This window comes from Ascochyta rabiei, chromosome 1 (genome assembly GCF_004011695.2).
Source record: "Ascochyta rabiei chromosome 1, complete sequence".
Lineage (NCBI taxonomy): Eukaryota > Fungi > Ascomycota > Dothideomycetes > Pleosporales > Didymellaceae > Ascochyta > Ascochyta rabiei.
Window position 1 is genome coordinate 1,423,570 of NC_082405.1, and position 13,570 is coordinate 1,437,139.

A 13,570-nucleotide genomic window follows, 5' to 3' on the forward strand; every position below is an offset into this window, starting at 1 on the left:
CTGTTAAGTCCTACTGCTATAATTCTTAACTATTTAGCTAGATAGGTTGCGTCTAGCGTCTGTCTAGCGTTTGTCTAGTAGGCGTCTGCTAGGCTGCCTATGCTTAGGCTTCTAGGGTGTAGTAGATATAGCTGCTTGCCTAGACCTAGCTTACTAAACAATTGTTTAGCAGTTAATAGCTAGATTCTTTTAGCGTTGTTAGTAAACTACTTATAGGTTCCTGCTAAGAAACAGATATATAGGTCTGCTTTAGCTAGCTATAAGTAACCTAGAACTAGGTTGTACCTAATAAATAATGTAGACTAGAACTTAGTTAGTCTAATTGTCTTAGTTACTTCTTTGCTGTTGTAGCAGACTATTATTAACTAGTACTAGTTAGTTAAGGACAGCTCTGTGTTGTCTAGGGCTACCGCCTTTAGTTGTTAGTTAGTGCCTATTAGGTTAAGCCTTAGGTCTCTAGCTGCATGCTCTGTAATAAGGTTTAGTTCTAAGCCTAAGTTGTACAGAGCCTAGAGAGGGCTAAGTTTACTGTTAGCGTTGTTAAGCTAGACTGTGACTATTATACAGGTTTGTTTCCTCTTAGTCTCTAACCCTAGCTACAGGTAGGATAGATTAGTAACTAGGGCTTGCTATTTCCTAGATTTAGATTGCCACTAGAATGTTAATTACTGCCTCTGCGGCCTCTCTAATAGGCCTACTGCTAGTATCCCTAGGGCTGTTATCCCTAGTTCTGTAGTTAACCTTAAGATTGTTAATAGTTGTTGCCTTTAGGGTTCTATCTTCTGCCTAATAAATTAGCAGTACTAGTTACTAGCTAGAGGTCTCCTAGGTGCTTCCTAGTGTCGCTCCTAGAGGGGGTTAACGCCTAACTATTATGCCTTTTGAAATTTCTCCTAGTAGGAGAAGAAAAAGATCTCTTGTTTCTACTGCTGCCTTTAGTCTGCAACCCTAAGTTTAAGGGGACTGTTAAGGTTTCTGCGTTCTAGAGGGCCTGTTTAAACTCTGCCTACTTAGTAATATATTCTAGACTACTGTTCTACTAGATTTTATGTTAGAGTATAGGGAGCGTAAGGCTCTACATAAATGCTATCTTAAGCGCATAGTTATTACTGCTGTCTTTAAACTTTATAAAGTTAGAGGGTAGTAGAGACTCCTGCTTATTTAACTTAATTAGGAATATGTTAACTAAATTATTAGACTTCTACTTATAGTTAACGTACTTATAATAGTTTTTATACTATATAAAGACTAGGTCTTAAACAAGCTACTCCTCTTCTGCACGGAGGTTAGCCTAGGTCTAGATTAATCCCTTGTTAATATGTTGTTAAATTAATTCCTAGTAGACACTATAGTAGATAGTGCCTATAATCTAGTAGGTCTAGGTACGGTGGCAAAAGGGTAGGGGTAGGGTAGGGGTAGGGTACATCACGTGATGTACCCCTACCCTACCCTACCCCTACCCACACTAATTCTATGCCAAGAGGGTAGGGGTAGGGTAGGGTCCACATGGGGTACGGGTAGGGGTTGGGTAGGGGTTGGGTAGGGTAGGTGTCAGCGTCCAACTCTTTAACCAAAGCAGTTATTGCAAAACTTTGTACTACAGAAATGTAGAGCAAAACAAGCGCTTTCAAACAATATATATACCGTGAGACCCCGATCAAAACTGGTAGAGTTACAGCAGTTGTTGTGTAAATCCTAGGTTGTTACTACGTAGGCCTACGTAACAATTGCTCTAGCTCTACCAGTTTTGATCGGAATCTCACGGTATATAGACCGTTTAAAAGCGCTTGTTTCGCTTTACATTTCTGTAGTACAAAGTTTTGCAATAACTGCTTTGGTTAAAGAGTTGGACGCTGACACCTACGGGCCCTACTTAGGCCTACCTCTTCCCTACAGACCCTACCCCAAACCCTACCCTACCCTACCCCTACCCCTGGTCCGTACAGACCGTACCCTACCCCTACCCCACGCTAGAGGTACCCCTACCCTATCCCTACCTAACGTCCGTGCGGATCGTACCTAACCCCTACCCAACCCCAGGGTACCCCCTACCCTTTTGCCAGCGTAGGTCTAGGTAACAGAGTTGTTAAGTACTTAAGTGTACTAGAACGCTGTGTCTATATCCTTAATCTACTAGTCTACCTGCTAGGTTAATAGAGGCTTATTATCTATCCTAAGTTTTAGCCTAGGCTAAATATTATTAAGAACTTACATTATCCTGCTAGCCTTATTAAATGCTAGGTATTAGCTACCTAGCGCGTGTCTAGCATACGTCTGTTACAAGGTCTTAACTACCTAGTTAAATTATTATTACAAGATTTTAATCTCCTACTTAGTAGCGCTAGACAGTTCTGCCTTATTAAGTGCTTCTAGCAATAATAGGATAGAAGCTTATAGCAATTCTATTGTAGGTTGTATAACGCGTAGCGTTAGGACATCTAGTGTTGTAATACCTGCTGTTATAGTGTCTAACTTACCCCTAATATAAGGGTTAAGTAGTAGCTCTATAGGCAATAGTAACACCCTAAGTATGTTATTGCGTTGTTAAGCATCTAGCTCCTAACTAGGGTTATTGCAGGGGGGTAGCTTGTCTACGTTGCTAGTAGTTAAGCAAAGGTTGTGTTGTCCTCCTGCTATTGTAATAGCTAGGTTTCTCCTGCTCCTCTGCTGCTATTTAGCTGTCTGTTCTAAGAGGAGTATAAAGGATTTAAATTATAAGGTTGTTGTAGGCAGGCAATAGAGCAGACTCAGCAGAGCAAGATAGGACAAATAATAGGGTAATATTTAAGAGATAAGACAAATCCTTAATAGATAAGTCTTAAGGTTTGTGAATATTATATGCGTGTGTGGCCGGTAGGTCTCTAGGCTTGGCCTGGGACCTGGCTGAGGTATCTCCTGGCGTGAGGAGAACACTTGTAACATAATTTAAGTCCTTGTCTAATTTGCTCTTAATAAGCAATTCATTACCTAATCATTTAGAAGGCACTACTGCGTAATCCTAGTAAATTGTGTAATAGGTTCCTTTAGACCAGGGTTTATAGTAATGCCTAACATTAGTAGTAATCTAATTTAGGTAGGTCCTTGAAAATCTCTAAGTCTCTATCTTAGTGCAATCTAATGCGTCTTTTTCTAAAGGTAATCCTAGAGTGGTGGGTTGTAGGAAGTTGTTAACTTAAAAGCTTTAGTTGTTATAAGGCCTCCAGAATTACAACTGTTGTCTTTAACAATAATAGGGACCTATTTAGTTTGTAGCTAGAAGGGGTCTAAGTCTATAGATACTTAAATAACTAAACAAACTTTACAATTTTATTTAGCGGCTGTTACTAGCTAGGACAAGTATTAAAGTATAATGTAACAACGCAGGTTTATAGAAGTTTCTAAAAGGTGTAGGTATTCGCTACAAGGTGTATAGGAGCACTAGGATAGTTACTTAGAGAATTATTCTATTTCTATAGGTCTTGTACGAAAAGATACATAAAAACTAACTATCTAGACTTGTTAACCTTGTGCCCTTTATACCTAAAAGTGCTGGGAAGAATGAGAGCGCTGACCTAGATGTGGGATAGAAGCGGGATGTAACGGCACTGAGTCGGAGATGAGTTGGATAGGGATTGGACAGGAGCCTTCAGAAGGACCGGTGCGTTATAGGGTTAGCTCTCTTACAGGTGTGGCTTGTAAGGTAGTCCTAGGTAGTGTTAGAGTGGATGTTAAAGGCTTCTAAATGCTAGGGGTAGGTCAGGTTAGAAGTAGGTTATTAGACTAAGGCTAAGCATTAACTGTTTAGGGTTAGGTCTAAGTTAGATTAGTATTAGGTGTGGTATATACAAGGTTCTATTTCTATTATATATTTTACGCTGTATAACACTCCACCATAAGTTTAAACAAGTTATTATGTAACCTACTAATTCATAGTTTTAGACTTTAAAAGGCTTAAGTAATTTCTATCCATATGTTGTAAGCCTATTCTACCTTAGGCACTTGTCTCTAAATAGCAGAACTGAAGAAGAGTGTAGACGTTCATTCTACCCTCCGCTTATGTTTATCCCAATGGCTGTCCTTATTACAAAGGCTGTAGATCGAATTCAATATCGTCCAGCCCGGCATCCGTAACTCTTATTTTAACCATGCGCTTTCGTGCAACAGCAGCTACTCTTGCCGCAGTCTTACCCAACGGGGTTGCTAATAGTGTATCCCATCCTACCCCTCCAGGTGCAACGTCGAAGTCGGCACTAGCACCAATGCGAAGCCTTGATCGGACACCTGCAATCGCAGTTTTTGTGTCTTCATTGACAACCCAAGTAAACATAACGATATTTATGTCTCTTGGCGAGTGACCCTCATTATTCCACAAAGCTAGCATTATCTCGCTTAAGAACAGTCGATTCGGCGCTTGATCATGTGCGTTCCAGGCAGCCTTGACAATGATCTTGTGATCGTAATCATCGATAATAATCAGATCAACTGGTGAACGGCCATTTTGATAGCCTGTTGAGAATACTTTGGTACCTTTTGGCCCTTCTTGCACAGTGTACGCGGGGTTGCCCTAGTAGTAGATATTAGAAGAGTGAAGATAGACAGGCATGTCGCTCACGTACGAGAATCTAGAACAGAGTTAGATAATCCCAAAAGTTATACATCTAGAAGAAGGGATAAACCGAAGTACGTACAACGCCGAGCACAGGACCTATAAGAAGGAAGCAAGCAATGGAGAGGTGTTTGAGTATGTACACCATGGTTTCTCGGCAGCTTGGGGGTTGTAGGGATGTAAGTCAAGTAATCCTAAGGAAGGTGCGGAGGGAGAAGGCGCGATAAATAAGTAAAAGATTCGTTCGTAGTCGTGTCTTATATATTCATATATTCATATCTGCGTCTGGCTCGTCGTCTCTTTAAATAAAAGATGAGAGTCGACATGTGACCCCCCACATCCCAGCGTATGTTCCACTCCTTCGTGTATGAAGGGACATTGGGCATCAATATGCGGAGAGACCTCCGGCATCATTATACGAAGGGATATCGGACGTTGGTCTGATATACGTTTGATGCTGATTTCCTTATCCCATGGCATGCATCCAGAGTTGCCAACAATCAAATCAAATCAAATCAAGTCTCGCGAACGGCCCTACAATTGGGGCGTGCACGTGGTCACGGACCGGATAGTGCTGCGTGGAGAGACTTTTTTGGACTTGATTTGTTTGTTGGCAACTCTACTATGGTTGTTGGCATAAGTAGTGTAGGTGGTTCCGGCATAACCAAGGTGTTCTTTTGATGACCCGGAATGGCTCTATTGACTAGATCACATCAAACCTCCCCTATGTTTGCATGGAACACAAATTTCACCTGTCTCTAGAAGCATCCATATGGCACCATCACAATGCAAGATACTAAGTAATACAATACAATTCATCTCAAAATACAGCCGAACACCACTGTCGTGCTTCCCCACCTACACTACTTATGCCAGCAATCATAGTACATGCATCTTGCATAGCCGTTGTCGATCCTCATCTTGGATTCCAACAGTGACACACATGTATATACCCACGATGAAAATAATAATAATAATAGAATAATTAATTAAACTTTATATAGTTACTAAAGTAGTGCTGAGTTCACTATCTTTGTTGTGCTCGCCTAAGCACTATCGCATTCTCTGGTGAACATCGTCTGTTCTAGGCTGTTTTAGGGCAAACCTCCGAGCGCACCGAGCCGGTCAGGTAACAATTAGGTAACAGTGCAGGGCTTTGAATATGCTAAGATATTAAAATCTTATTAGAATACGTCTCTTTAGTAAATTAGTACTGTGGTAATATTAATAAGCCCTATTTTATAGATTACTTAGAAATTGAGAATACACAGTATATATCATTTACTTTAGGATTAGCTGCAGTTCGGATACTTGTAAGTTGAAACTAAGGATAGAGATAAGCAACGGCAGCTAATTTAGCTACTGTCGTACTTACAAACTCCCCTTTAATTATCTGCAACTATTTTAAGGTTACTATTTTAGCTGCAATTAATACTATCAAATTGCTAGAGAGTGACCAAAGGGCTGTTATCAAGTGGTGGGTCACCACTAGCGATCCAATTGGCCCTCGGCGATTTCCCAAAAAAGAGCCTAGAACAGACGATGTTTACCAGAAAATGCGGTACCGGTAAAGCCGAACAGTTAGCGAAGTACGCCTTGCTCCCTTTCTTGGAGGGGGGATAGCCCAATGGTAAGCCATTGGATAAAAAATATGCTGCTAGTAATCTAACGTTAGTGTAGAAGAGATGGATAATCCCTTCTTAGTAAAGCAATAAACATAGAGGTGAGGAAAGAAGGATTTAAACTTTCCACTACTGCTAACGCTACTGTAGTATCCGGTGAAGGTAGTGTAGGTGGGTCTGGCATGACCAGGGTACTATCCGAGTCACCCGAGATGGCCTTATTGACCAGATTACACTGAATCCCTCCCATTTCTGTATATAATACAATGTAAACCTGTCTTAAGCATAAAGGATAGATGCCAGGCAGTCATAGATGCCCGTGGTGGGTACACAGAGTACTGAGTAATCAATTCAATTCACCCGAAAAATACAGCCGAGCACCCCTGTCAAACGTCCCCACCTACACTACTTTCGCTGGATACCACAGTAGATTACAAGCAGTAGACTTTTTTCCCAGGCCCTAGTGCTAAAGAGCAGTGTAGAAGAGATGAGTAATCCCTTCTTAGCAAAACAATAAACATAGCGATGGGTCCGGTGGTAAAAAGGCAGGGTTTGGGTAGTGGTTGGGTACATCACGTGACGTACCCCAGCCCTGCCCAACCCCTACCCACGCTAAAATTTTGCCAAGAGGGTAGAGGTAGGGTAGGGTCCCCATGGGGTAGGGGTAGAGGTTGGGTAGGGGTACTACGGGGTAGAGGTAGAGGTTGGGTAGGGCCTACCCCTATCTTCTTCCGCTGCTTCCGCTTAATGTGGGCCTTAGTGGGGTCTTATTTCCACGTACAAAGCATCTGAGTGGTTAACACTAGTTGTTATCACATATACCACAGTGATTATCACAATACTATAGAAAGGGTACCTCCTACCCTACCCTGCCCCTACACACGCTAGAGGTACCCCTACCCTACCCCTACCACTGGTCCGTGCAGCCCCCACCCTACCCCTACCCTATCCTATGGTACCCCTACCCTACCCTACCCTATGGTACCCCCTACCCCTTTACCAACGTAGCGACGAGGGAAGAAGGATTCATACTTTCCACTACTGCTAACGTCAGATTACTAACAGTAGATTTTTCGAGGCACTTTACTACTACGCTATCCCCCCTCGCGCTGCATTCTTACACTTATATAAACGCCCATCTGGTCCCCATCTTCCTCTTCACAACCGTACTGATCGTCGCTCGGTTGCGGACATATCATCCATAATACCATCCCAAACACCTACTATCACTGTCTATCTCGCGGAGCTTAGGTATGTTATTACGCTGAAGCCGAGGCCTAATTTTCGCCAGTTGGGGTTTAGTTGTGCTAAAATGAACGACAGAATGAAGACTTTCTACACCATTACGCTGCTACTAAGCATCTGCACTGGTGTGATATCAAAAGAGCTATGTGATGTTCGGAACGCAAATGGACTCGATCCGAAAAGTCAGAAATGCGATATCGAATACGTCTCAACCACCCCTCGAGTCTACCGCGCAGCATGTGGGACAACCGCAGCATTTGACTTTTCCCCTGGCTCAGGAGTTAAATTTGGCAAGGCACTAGTCACCAACTTTATTAGCAAGACTGTTCAATTTTCCGTTGAAACAGAGGGCGACGACGGTAAGCTCCGATACTACCACGTCACTGCACGTCCAAATCAGGGGTGTTACGTCACCATGGGGCCTACGCAAGTGATATCAGAAGTTCATTGGATTACCATATGATGGATGTGTCGGAATAGCGTGACTGGTGTAGACAAGCGTATCTAGCGAACACGTCTCATCACTATCGCATAAAAAATAGTTAATTCCCAAAGTAGTTTAGATCTAAACACCCACGACGGGTATTTATTAATTAATTAATTGATTGATTAGTTTAACGTACTGTGTGAGTCTAAGACTATATAAGACAAGAGCAGTTAAGCTACTCTAGTAGTTTAAGGAGTGTGTTTTGTGTAAAGGAATAGTAAACATATGTTTATAGTCTAATAGTAAGAGCCTGTGCTCTTAGAAGTAAACAGAGGGTTTTAGGTGTCTGTGGTTTGTTATAGGTACGACTTGCGTATGCCTGCTTTTGTCTCTAAAATAAAAGCTCGAGTAGCTTAAATTCCTTAGTTTGTGTGTAGTAGTAGGGTTAATGTAAGCCTTTGTCCTTATAGACTGTCTTGCATTGTTTTCCCTACGTCTCTGTATTCTCTACAGCTTAGTAGAAGGTGTTGTGTTGTTTGTATATAGCTAACGTACCCCACAGGCAAGCCGCTTAACAGGCGAGCCGCTCACTTTTGCCAAGCCCCCACCAAACTTCTCCTCCTACACCAATGTCTTCTTAACAACACCATTTAGACGCGTTAAAGGAAGCTTAGATACAGCTTGCGCTCCAGGCTCTTAAACAAGACGCGAATCTCTCTTAGCAACGCGCTGCAGCTATCTACAGGGTCCCTCAAAAGACACTAAGCAACTAACACACAGGACAACCTTTACACGCAGATTCTATAGCTAACTTACAGAAGCTAGACAATAATAAGAAGGAGGTGATTATTAAGCATGTTCTTAAGCTAGATGTGTGAGGATTTTTTCCTTAGCTCTTAGATGTAGCTACTATAGCCAATTCTTTGTGCGCTAAGCACAATCTAGGCCCTATTAGCGTAAACTGGCCTAGTACGTTTGTTAAGCAACACCTAGAGCTTAAAGTTAAGTTTAATCGCAAGTACGACTATAAGAGAGCCCTCTGTGAGGATTCTAAGGTTCTACAGGGCTAGTTTGGCCTAGTAGCTAACATTAAAGCTAAGTATGGCATCTAGGATAAAGACATGTACAACTTCGACAAGACAGGCTTCATAATAGGCCAGATCTCCCCAGGAGCAGTTGTTACAGCTTCAGAACGACGGGGTCGGCCAAAGGCTATCTAGCCAGGCAACCAAGAGTAGGCTACAGCTATAGTAAGCATTAATGCTAAAGGATAGGCTATTCTAGCCTTCCTTATCTTTAAAGCCTACTACTACCTCTCTGCCTGGTATAAAGAAGAGGATCTGCCTTATAACTGGGTTATTGGAGTCTCTAATAACAGCTGGACTACTAACAAGCTTGGTCTTAACTAGTTAAAGCACTTTCACAGGCATACAAAGGAGCGTACTATTAGCACCTACTATTTGCTTATTATTAATAGTTATAAGAGCCACAACTCTCTTAAATTCCAGTAATACTGTAAGGATAACAAGATTATTACTCTCTGTTTGCCTTCTTACTTATTACACCTTACACAGCCCCTTAATATAGGTTGTTTTGCTGCTTTAAAGAAGGCGTATAGGCGCTAAGCCAAAATACTTATATATAACTAGATTAACTATATTATAAAGACAGAGTTCCTGCTATGCTTTATACGCGCCTATAATGCTGCAATTACTTCTAAGAACATCTAGAGAGGGTTCTAAGGTGCTAGATTAGTCCTATTTAACCTAGACCAGGTTATAATGGCCCTTAATATGAAGTTACACACTCTATCACTACCACTACCTATTAATAACAAGCTCTAGCAGTCGCAAACCCTAAGCAACACCCTTAAACTTAGGTTGCAATTAACGCTTGTAAAGACAAGGATTTAGAGATATATAGATAGTTTGCCTACCTCTATAGTTAAGGCGTTTAAGAAGGTAGCAAAAGGGGCAGCAATAATTGCGCATAAGCTAGTGTTAGCGCAACAGGAGATTACTTAGCTTTAAGCTGCTAATAAGGCAGCTATACAACAAAAATTACACAAAAGAAAGTAAGTTTAGGCAGAAGGGACCCTAACAGTTAAGGATAGCCTGTAATTAACAACTCTAAAGGAGTTTGGGGCGCGTAGTAATAGGAAGAAGGCAAAGAAGCAGGTGCGCGCTAAAGGAGGTAAGCCCTCTCAAAGACGCTGTGGACAGTGCAATCAGACAGGACACAACGCGCAAACGTGTCAGAAAGAGGTAGAAGTAGTTTCTAAATAGTATTACAGGCCATACTGCACTTTACAGCACTAAACTAGGTTATTTTGGGCCATAATAGGGTGGAGTTTGGTGGGGGCTTGGCAAAAGTAAGCAGCTCGCCTGTTAAGCAGCTCGCCTGTAGGGTACGTTATAGATACATCTATCATTATCTACCTTCTATATATTGTATAGGTATGCTTTGTTATATGTATATCCTAGTTTTAGCTAGTAATAGGCACTAGCTACCTCTCTCTTAGTGTTTTTTAGTAGTTTTATCTTGTTCAATAGTTCTAGCTAGTATTTTGTTGCATAGGTGCTTATTTTCCTTAGGATTACTTTAGCTGTGTAGGTGTCTAGTTTATATTTCTACTCTTCTGTTATAATAGCTTTAACTTAAATTCTAGTTATAATAATACTTGTTAAGTTAGAGGTAGGCCTCTTTTTAGTTGCTTCTTTTGCTAGGAGTCTGCTTTCTTGTTTCTAGCAATGTCCTAGTGTCTAGGGGCCCATTGAATGCTAATTGTAACTCCTTTATTTTTAATAGTTTTAGCTGCCTTTATGCAGCGTATTTGCTAGGCCTGTTTAGGCTTGTTTAAAGAGGTTCTTAGTCTTAGGATTGCTGCCTAGTTATCTGCAAAGACTTAGATGTCCTGTGTTGCAGTAGCTATAGTAGCTGCAATTTTAAAGCCTCTTATTATTCCTTCTAGTTCTCTATTGTATACAATTTAGTCTTTGCTAATGTTGTAGTTTATACAGTAGATTTCCTTAGGCTCTTGTTTGTAGTCTAGGACTGTAATTCCTACTTCTATACCTAGGCCTTTCTTTACAGAGGAAGCATTGTGCCGGTGCATACGGTGACTACCTTAGTAAGAACTAGGGTGCTTAGCTAGTGTACGTAATCTGGCCGGCAGAAAGGTATAAGAAGCCTTAACAGTAACTGCTAAGGCACAACACCTACAACAACAACTAAAAACACTTACTTATAGGATTTAACAACTTTACTACTTGTCTCTCTGTCTGTTAATAATAATGTTAATAAGTATCCTTTCTAATGTGCCTGCTAATAAGATGCTTTAATACTTATACTAGAACAAAATAGTAACCTAATTAGAGGGCACAGTATAGTAGGCAACATTAAAAACTACTACTCTAAAGGCTAGGGTATAGTCTAGGAATTATCCTGTTAACTCTAGACTAGGACGCTATTATCTGAAAATCTGCCACTCTAAAGGCTAGGGCACAACCTAGGAATTATCCTGTTAATTCTGGACTAGGACGTTACTATTAGACCTATTATTTAGAAAACTAGAAAAACGACCTTAAAACAAGGTAGGCATCCAGTTAACCTAGAGAAGCCTTAGCTAAGGGACTATCTCAGTCTAATTTCTAAAGCTTATTATATTTATTATCCGCACAGTTCTGCTTAGCCTTATTCCTCTAGGCTATGGGAACATAAAAGACAGGTACTAAGCTGCTCCTAAAGACACGGTAATTAAGATTACTTTAATTATAAGAAACTATTATCTACTTAATATAACAGACTACTAAGGATTAATGTACACTACTATAGACAACCCTTTAGACTCTATAGAGACACTGTCTTCCCTAACAAGAAACAGCTATTAGGTTGTTGTTCTAATAAAGGGAAGGTCTATCTAACTATCCTTTAATAGAAAGGAGGTTATAGAGTTCCTTAATAACTATAACTATATAGCAGAAAACAGAGGGCTAAGTAATAAGCAGAAAGTTAGGGTTCTCCCTAATTCTGCTATAATTACTGTAGGAGGTTTATTAAACGCTTAAAACTATATGCTTTAGATAATTAGGTTAAGCTTTAGATTGCTATAAAGCATTACTTAAAAGACTAGGACACTGCTTAATGCATAGGTAATTAAGCGTTCCTTAAAGCCTATATTAAGGAAACCTCTTAAGCCTTCCCTAGATTATTATACTACTATACTAGCTTTATAGTATACAGTAATATATATAAGAAGAATAATTGTATTCTAACTTTAGAGGAGGGATACTACTTCTTCTTAGGACTGCTAAAGGTTAACAAAGACCTTATCCTCTTTAACATGTAAAATAGGCTAGATATAAAGGATTAATATTTATTTATACTTAATAGTATCTATAATTTTATAAAAAGAGTATATAAGCAGCGCTAAGGCTTAAAAGACTCTGCGCTTAGAAGGGCTAATAAATATACTAAGGAAACCTAGCGCCTTATAAACAGCACTAAGGAGCTAATTAACGCTAAGTCTATTATTACTTAGGCTAAGGATTAACTAGCTAGTTAGGGTAGTAAGAGCAAAACACCTATACCTTCTAGTGTTAATAATAACGTTAAAGATCTTGTCTAGGCAATAGGCGGATAGAAGTTATCTCTAGCAGAGGTTAGCACCCTTATAAACTCTAACAAATAGATAAAAGAAATCCTTTAGTCTCCTACTAATTACGCTTACTTTATTTCTTAAGCAACTAGAGCTAGTGCTACATAGAAAATAAACAATAGCTCTTACATTACTAACGCACCTAGGAACGTTAACCTAAGATAAGGAGTAAACCACTCCTAAGGAAGAGAGTACAGTAACTCTTATAATATGTGTAGGGAGCTAAACTACTAAGCCTGTATATGTAAGTTATACAGAGCACTTACCTACATAGGGTAGTGTAGTTTCTAACTTAACTAAGACAGTTAACACAGATACTATTTTAGCCCTATTTACTATTAAATTAAACCTATCTAAGGATCTGTCCTGCCTACCTATTAACTTAATTAGTTAAAACAGAAGGTCTAAGAGTACTTTAAAGTTTTACAGGATGTCTTAGACTAGCTAGCTTCTATAATTAAGCCTAATTTATTTAAGGGTATAGACTTAAGGCCTAGATATACAGGGATAGGCTATTAGGAGTATTAGCACACTAACTATAATAGATAATTACAAGCTAGACTATAAGTTATTGCACTCTTTATAGAACTTCTAAATCCTTTATAATAAATATTAGAAGTTTATAGTCTTACTTATATTAATAACAGGGATATTATACTAGGGGAATATAACGTTAAAGATAGCTCCTCCTTAAACGCAGTAACTAGGTGAGACAAGACACGCAACTGCTAAGTTAATACTATCCTTAAAAGAGCTAAGAGAGCTGTAGTTAGAAAAGAAAGACCTTTAATATTTTAATAAGCTACTGTTAAGCAAGCATACAATAATGCTAGAGAAAGGTTAGTAGCAGATATTGAAGACTTATTAGGGTTAAGCCCTTTACTAATAGAGGGTAAGTAAATAATACCTTTTACTAGTTATCCTTACAGTTAGCTGTATGCTATTATTAAACTACTATTATAAGAGAGGGTATTAGAAACTATTCTACTATTAAATTAACAAAAGAGGAAATATTTAATAGTTAGCTTAGATAA

At 39.7% G+C, this 13,570-nt stretch overlaps 1 protein-coding gene across 1 annotated transcript, besides 26 other annotated features; it reads left to right on the plus strand.

The window, feature by feature from the left end:
• Positions 1 to 1,384: part of a mobile genetic element that runs on past the window's edge.
• Positions 1,194 to 1,244: a tandem repeat.
• An 11-nt stretch (positions 1,385 to 1,395) lies between the features above and the next one.
• Positions 1,396 to 1,423: a tandem repeat.
• A 15-nt stretch (positions 1,424 to 1,438) lies between these two features.
• Positions 1,439 to 1,468: a tandem repeat.
• A 14-nt stretch (positions 1,469 to 1,482) lies between these two features.
• Positions 1,483 to 1,848: a dispersed repeat.
• Positions 1,540 to 1,967: a dispersed repeat.
• Positions 1,897 to 2,002: a tandem repeat.
• Positions 2,003 to 2,064: 62 nt separating this feature from the next.
• Positions 2,065 to 2,922: a mobile genetic element.
• Positions 2,923 to 3,153: 231 nt separating this feature from the next.
• Positions 3,154 to 3,409: a dispersed repeat.
• A 236-nt stretch (positions 3,410 to 3,645) lies between these two features.
• Positions 3,646 to 4,005: a mobile genetic element.
• Positions 3,726 to 3,813: a tandem repeat.
• Positions 4,006 to 5,205: 1,200 nt separating the features above from the next.
• Positions 5,206 to 5,470: a dispersed repeat.
• A 78-nt stretch (positions 5,471 to 5,548) lies between these two features.
• Positions 5,549 to 5,575: a tandem repeat.
• A 774-nt stretch (positions 5,576 to 6,349) lies between these two features.
• Positions 6,350 to 6,634: a dispersed repeat.
• Positions 6,635 to 6,833: 199 nt separating this feature from the next.
• Positions 6,834 to 6,919: a tandem repeat.
• Positions 6,920 to 7,065: 146 nt separating this feature from the next.
• Positions 7,066 to 7,194: a tandem repeat.
• Positions 7,195 to 7,519: 325 nt separating this feature from the next.
• On the plus strand, positions 7,520 to 7,915 carry EKO05_0000425 (uncharacterized protein; the record flags this gene model as incomplete). Its single annotated transcript, XM_059635433.1, has 1 exon — positions 7,520 to 7,915. One exon carries the CDS (start codon positions 7,520 to 7,522, stop codon positions 7,913 to 7,915), a length of 396 nt encoding a protein of 131 aa, XP_059491416.1.
• Positions 7,916 to 8,036: 121 nt separating this feature from the next.
• Positions 8,037 to 8,067: a tandem repeat.
• Positions 8,046 to 8,426: a mobile genetic element.
• Positions 8,416 to 8,426: a mobile genetic element.
• Positions 8,427 to 10,305: a mobile genetic element.
• Positions 9,392 to 9,501: a mobile genetic element.
• Positions 10,265 to 10,985: a mobile genetic element.
• Positions 10,972 to 11,235: a mobile genetic element.
• Positions 11,091 to 11,118: a tandem repeat.
• A 1-nt stretch (position 11,236) lies between the features above and the next one.
• Positions 11,237 to 13,154: a dispersed repeat.
• A 14-nt stretch (positions 13,155 to 13,168) lies between these two features.
• Positions 13,169 to 13,570: part of a mobile genetic element that runs on past the window's edge.